This window comes from Mandrillus leucophaeus, unplaced genomic scaffold (assembly GCF_000951045.1).
Source record: "Mandrillus leucophaeus isolate KB7577 unplaced genomic scaffold, Mleu.le_1.0 Scaffold216, whole genome shotgun sequence".
Lineage (NCBI taxonomy): Eukaryota > Metazoa > Chordata > Mammalia > Primates > Cercopithecidae > Mandrillus > Mandrillus leucophaeus.
Window position 1 is genome coordinate 10,646 of NW_012102210.1, and position 7,035 is coordinate 17,680.

A 7,035-nucleotide genomic window follows, 5' to 3' on the forward strand; every position below is an offset into this window, starting at 1 on the left:
ACCAGGCTGGACGCTGTGACTTCACTGCAAGAAACTCCCTTAGGGCTGATCAGGAAGTGGTCCTGCTCCTTGCTGACTCTCAACTGGAGGAAAGACACACGTTCTCAGGAGGCAAGGAGGGAGAGGGGACATTTCCAAGGACACTGTGCTTGAATCCCCTCTTCCCCTGAATCCACTGCACCCAAGTCTTCCTCTAATGAACTCTTATCTCTCCCCCCAGCCATGAGAGATAAAAAGGACTCAGCCTTTATTTGGAGCAGGGGAAAGGGAGCTACAAAAGGAAACTTACTATGATCAAGGGTAACTCTAGTATACGAACCAGGAGTTCCTTCCCATCCAAAGAAGTGCCCGCTGGGCAGGCTGCCTTATCAATGACCACAGTGGCTAAAAACCTCGGCAGGGCTCAGTGCATTTTGGCCAAAGGTCACCAGCAGTGCCATGGCCATGCCAAGGGTCAGGAGTTCTCCCTTTGAGTTTTGTGGGACCACACGCAGTGCCCCACCCAACTCCAGGGTGTTCTGCTCACCGTGACATAGGTGTCACTCAGCTGGGCCCAGCCATAGAGGTCCAGGAGTCGGTAGACACTGCTGATCTTGCACCGCATGAGCCGCTCCCCTTTGGCCAGGTTCAGGGAGTCAGCGGTGTGGAGGTCATTAATGGGTGTCATCATGGAGACATCTGCAGGAACAGTGCAGTTCTCTCAGGGCCAGGGCCCATCTGCCCTCCCCTTCCTTGCTCCAGTGTTCTCCAAATTCTCACTGGCACTAAAACTGCACAGGAGACTTCCCCAGGCAGGGAATTAAACATTCTTTGACCCTTACCTGGGGAAGGAGTCCACAAAATTGACATTTGTGCCCAATAAAGTCTGCTCATTCAGATACGCTTTTGCTCAAAAATCATGGCAAGTCTCAAGGCCATAGAATGAAGGGTTCTGGAAATGCCGCACAGGTTCTGGGAATCCCAAGCTTACCATAAACTCTGAATATGGGCACTGAATCAAAGCAAGAGTAAATCTGAGTGGAAACAGGGGTATATTTCATCAGTTATTATTAATGAAGAAGTTACTGGTCATTAAACCAGCTATTACATTGTTTTTAACGACACCATGTAATAACATTTTCTGTGATTTAGAAACAGGGAAAATAGAAAGCCAGATCAGGGATGGGTGCGGTGGCTCCCAGCATTTTGGGAGGTCAAGGCCGGCGGATCACAAGGTCAAGAGATCGAGACCATCCTGGCCAACACAGTCGAACCCCGTCTCTACTAAAAATACAAAAATTAGCTAGGCGTGGTGGCACATGCTTGTAATCCCAGCTACTCAGGAGGCTGAGGCAGGAGAATCACTTGAACCTGGGAGGTGGAGGTTGCAGCGCACCACTGCACACCAGCCTGGGGACAGAGTAAGACTCCATCTCAAAAAAAAAAAAAAAAAAAAAAAAAAAGAAAGCCAGATAAGCCTGGAAGTAACTTCTTCAAGTTTTTCTAAAAAGTCATAAACTTCTGGAAGTGGGTGCAGCTGTGGCTGGCTGAAAGGCTGGCTCAGGCAGGATACCTAGGCTCCTCTCTGGGCATGCAGTCCCTTAGCTATATGGTGGTTCTTTCTGGGAATTTGGGGGGATGTGGAAGGGATTTGGAAATGGGCCTAGAGGGTTTGATAGTCTTGTCCTCAGGGCATGCAAGGGTCTGGGAGATGACATCCAGTCTATCCCATTAACTATGATGACCACTGCCTACATGCCTCAGGAAGGGAGCAGAGGGCATCTGAACTCCAGCGCCTGAATCAGCGTCTAGGAACCAATAAGAGAATCAATAGGAAAGGTTCTGGCTTAAAATGGTTTCTGGCTGGGAGCCTCCTGATGCTGCCTCTCCCAGCTCCCACCAAAGATTTTAATGGATCAGGATGCTCTTTGGAAGCTTTTACCACCTCTGTGAACCTTGCTGCGGTACAATGTATGTCCTGCATCGAGTGTGCTATTAGTGGAAGTGATGACGTGGTCTACAAAAGTGAGGGCGGACTGGGTGCTGGGCCAACATCCAGCGAGCAGAGCAGGCCTTGAATCATCCATGTCAGGAAACGCACACAAGGGCCTGTGCCAACCAGAGGTGATACACCTCCAGGGCAGGTGCCCTGCAAACACAGATAGCGGGGACAGCAGTGGTCCAAAAGCCTAGTTAACTGCCAAGGACAACAACAAACTTCCAAAGTTAAGGATTTCTAATTCAAATTGACCAGTCTGGGATTGCCTCCTCCCTCTGTGGGTTCCCCAGACAAGAAATTACCTCTCTGCTTCATGCCTAGCAGTAAGGAGGGCATGTCAAAAGCACAGGGCTCCAGGCAAAGGCGGGCAGGTGGGGCTGATGTTGGGAGGTCTATACAGTCTAAACCACAGTTCTTTGAATACTTCTCCCACAAATAACCATGGGGCCCCAGTGATGGCCAGGGGGCCAGAATAGGTCTGAAAACACTCACCCCATCACATCCTCTGTGTCTGTATCAAAGAGAGTCTCCCTCCCCAACCCCTTGGAGGTTCAACTAAGAGGATTACCTCACCCACAGGTACAAGGGGCAGAAGAAGAAGAGAACAGGAGGGCTCAAAAGGAGCTCCCGATCCCCTGCTCTGAGTCTCAAGAGAAGGGGGATGAAGAGAGGTTGATTAATGACTACAAAAACACAGACAGACTGAAGAAATTCTGGAATTTGAAAATACAATAGGGCAACTATAGTTAACAAGAATTCATAGTGCATTTCAAAACAGCTAGAAGAAAAGATGTGGAATGTTCCCAATAAAGAAATAAGTGTTTGAGGTGATGGTTATTCCAATCACCCTGATTTGATCATTACATTATATTTACATATAAAAAGTCACATATACCCCATAAATATATACAACTATTATATATCCATTTTTAAAATAAAATAATATTACAACAAGTTTTTAAAAGCTTATTCTAAATGGCCTCACAAAGGTTAGGATGGCTAAATGTCACGTTTATAAATCAGATCTAACTGAGCCATTAAGTCAAAGTAACTAAGAAAACACAGAAAAAGATGAAAACTCACCACGGTGCCTGAAAGCTAAGACTTAAGGGCACACTGATGTGCAAAACTCCAATTTCTAAGGCAAATGGAGCTAGACAGATAACAACCTATCTGGGCTTGAACTTGTGATACTTGAAACTTCCCCTCTCCACATCCCGGACTCAGATATCCCGGATGTGTACTAAGCAGATTTCCAGGCATCCATCTGTCTTCCTGACAGATGCTGATTGGTGAGGCAATGGGAATGCTGGTCAGCCCTATTCCTTTCTCAGGAGGAAGAGTATAAGGACAGACATGGAAAGGATGGTAGAGAATATGACAGATTTGGGAGACAAAAACCAAAGAGCAAGGCTATAGATAAGCAGTATGAATATAGTAGAAGAAACATTTTCTAAACTGAAAAAAAAAAAAAGACCTGTGCATGCGAGTACTCATTGATTATGGGAAAAGTTCATATAAAGAAAAAAACCTACAATTATATGCTTCCTGGTAACATTTCTGAAATATAGGGATAAGGGCAAAATATCCATAAGCATCTAGAAAAAAAAATATTTGGCTACCTAAAAGGAAACAAAAAAAATTGGCTATCTGATTTCTCTGTTATAGCCACAGAATGTCAGATGGCAATGCTATAGGAAGTTTACAAAAAATAAATACAGGCCAGGCACAGTGGCTCACAATTGTAATCCCAGCACTCTGGGAAGCTAATGCAGAAAAATTGCCTGAGCCTAGGAGTTTGAGACCAGCCTGGGCAACATAGTGCGACCTCGTCTCTATAAAAAATTTAAAAATTGCCCAGGCATGGTGGCACATGCCTGTAGTCCCAGCTACTTGGGAGGCTGAGTTAGGAAGATCATTGAGCCCAGGAGGTTGAGGCTGCAGTGAGCTGTGTTTGCACCATTGCTGTCCAGCTTAGGAGACAGAGCAAGACCCTGTCTCAAAAACAAAACAAAACAAAACAAAACCCCACTAAAATAAAGTGGCCCAAAAGAGGTAAAAATAAAAGGAAGTTCAAAAGTACACCAGGCAAATATAAACAAAAACTAAGCAGAGGTCATCACATTATTATCAAAATAGAAGTTGGGCAAAACAATATTCTCTTATACAAAGAAGCTATTTTGTAGGTCATTTTATATGAATTAAACGTACAATCAATAGTGAAGCTGTAACTATCAGTCATGCTTATGCCGTGAATATTTCAAGATAGAGAAAGCAAAAACTATCATAAATACCAAGAGAAATGAAGAGAAATCAAATATAATGGGAGAAAATTTTTGACAAAATCAAATTAAAACAAAAATATAGATTAAATACCATGCTATAGAGATGGTGTATACCCATTATCATTCTAAAATGATATTAGGCCACAAAGAATATCTCAATAAATCTCCAACACAGAAATTAAATAGGCTACATTTTCTAAACATAATGCAATAAAATCCAATGCTATTAGCAAACCTGTAAAAGACTAAGCATTCGACCACTTGGAAATGAGAAAACACTCCCAGATAGCTCTTAGAAGAAAAATAAAGTCCAAACAGCAACTGCAAGCTATTTAGAAATTAACAATAAAAGAAACACTATGTGTCACATTCCTGAGATAAGGCCAAACACATACTCATAGAAAAAAATGTATAGCCTTAAATATCTTTATTATTGCATTAATTTTTTAAAAAATCAATTTTATGCTACTCTAGAAAATACATAAACAACAAAATAAACAGAATTATGGAAAAGAATTAATGAATATAGAAACAAAAGTAATGAATCAAGAAGCAGAAAGAATAACAGGACCAATAAGTAAATCCAAGAATTGGCTTATATGAGAAGATCGATGAATAAACAAATACCTAGATTGGTCAATAAAGAGAAAGTAAAAATTTACGTAGCACCAGGAATGAGAATGGGATGTTATCTCATCTACTTTAGCAGGAAATTTAAATGATAAAAATAATATTGTAAATGACTCTAATAATTTTGAAAAGCTCCATGAAATGTATTATTTTACACAAAATATATGACCAAAATTTAACCAAGAAGCAGCAAAATAAATTTTAAAACTCCAGATGAAACTGAGGACAAAAACATCAAAAATCCCTAAAAATACTCCAGATCTAGATGACTTTCTAAGTGAATAATAAATCTCAAGGAACAGAGATTTCCTATCTTATTTAAACTATATCAGGGTAAAAAAGAGAGTGAAATCACCTTGATTCATGTTATGAAATTACAGCCGTAATGTCAATACTAGGTAAAGACTGCCCAAAAAGTGAACTGCTAACCAATCTCATATGTGAATATGAATGCAAAAATCTTTAATAAAATTCTGGAAAATCAAATCCAGAAGGGTATTTTTAAAAGAATGCATCAAGACCAGGAATGATTTATTTCAGTAATGAAAAAGGAGTTCAATATTCAGAAATCTGTTACTATAACTCATCACCTCAATAGTTCAAGGAAAAAAAAAATCAATAAATGGCCAAAATGTATTTTATGACATTCAACATCCATTCCTGAGAAAAACTCGTAGTGAACTAGAATAAAAAAATACTTCCTCAACATGACAAAAAATAATTATCTCAAACTCTTGTGGTGAAACAACTTTCATTAAAGTCAGAAATAAGACAAGGATAACTATAATCTATTATTAAACATTGTTCTGAAAGTTCTAACAGATTCAAAGAGAAAACTGGAAAAATAAACCAATGGGTAAATGTTAAAATGAAGGAAACAAAATGATTATGATTTGCAGATTATGTGATTTTTGTATATACAACACCCAAAAGAATTAACTGAGATGATATTAAAATTTAAATAAGAGTTCAATAAGGGGCTAATGTATACACACACACGCATACACACACTTTTATGTGTATATATATATCTAACAATTTATCTTAAATGAGAACTATAACCAGAAAGAAAATAGAATGGATAAAGATTCATTTAAAATAACAAAGTTATTTAAAAATTCCAGAATAAACTTCATAAGAAATTAGTAAGAACTACATGAAACTAATTACTAAACTTTTCTGATGAATATGAAAGAAGACTTAAATAAATAAAAGACATACCTCATTTCTGAAAAGATTTACAATTCACTCATGTAAATTTTTTAAGTACCTACTATGTGCCAGATACATTCTAAATCAAAGGATATAGCGGTGAACCAAACATACAAATTTCCCCTACAGAGCTTACATTCTAATATAAAATTATAAATTTATAAATTCTTCACCAAATCAACTTATTCATTTAATGTATTCCCAATCAAAATCCCAAAAGGAATTTTTAAGGTCAATGGGGGGACTTGACAAAATAATTCTAAAGTTTGTTTGATTTTTGTTTTTGCTTATTTGAGATGGAATCTTGCTCTGTCACTCAGGCTGGAGTGCAGTGGTGCGATCTCGGCTCACTGCACCCTCCACCTCTGGGGTTCAAACAATTCTCCCGCCTCAGTCTCCCAAGCAGTTGGGATTACAGGCTTGTACCACCATGCCTGGCTAATTTTTGTATTTTTAGTAAAGCCAGGGTTTCACCATGTTGGCCGGGCTGGTCTCAAACTCCTGACCTCAGGTGATCCACCTGGTTTGGCCTCCCAAAATGTTGGAATTACAGGCATGAACCATTGTACCTGGCCTAAAGTTATTGTAAAGAATAAACTTGTACAAACAGTTGAGAAAAATTGACAAATGCATAATTAAGTGTATTTGTTCCATCGGATGATAAAACATGGGAAAGGTATTTCTAAGCATGCAATCAAATGCAGAACACACAAAGGAAAATTACAATGGTTTCCACTACACAGAAACTAAAGAATTCTATAAGACAAAAAAAAAAAAAAAAAAAAATAATGCCATGAACAAAACGAAAACACAAAGGAGAAACAGTCAAAAAGATATGCAATATATTTGACTATAATAGAGAAATAGCTTTACTTTATAAAAATGTAAAAATCTATAAGAAAATAACACAGTAACAGGAAAACAGGCAAA

At 39.1% G+C, this 7,035-nt stretch overlaps 1 protein-coding gene across 1 annotated transcript in view; it reads right to left on the reverse strand.

Annotated features, from left to right (window-relative positions):
• LOC105540139 (beta-adducin) overlaps nucleotides 1–7,035 on the reverse strand; it is a gene marked incomplete at its 3' end in the record, with an annotated part of 32,508 nt that overhangs the window by 10,558 nt on the left and 14,915 nt on the right. Inside the window, exons 5-6 of the mRNA XM_011980631.1 lie at nucleotides 527–678; nucleotides 3–83 (exon numbers count right to left, since the gene is read on the reverse strand). Of these exons, the coding sequence (XP_011836021.1) occupies nucleotides 3–83; nucleotides 527–678 (233 nt within the window). The remainder of the gene's footprint in view (nucleotides 1–2; nucleotides 84–526; nucleotides 679–7,035) is intronic.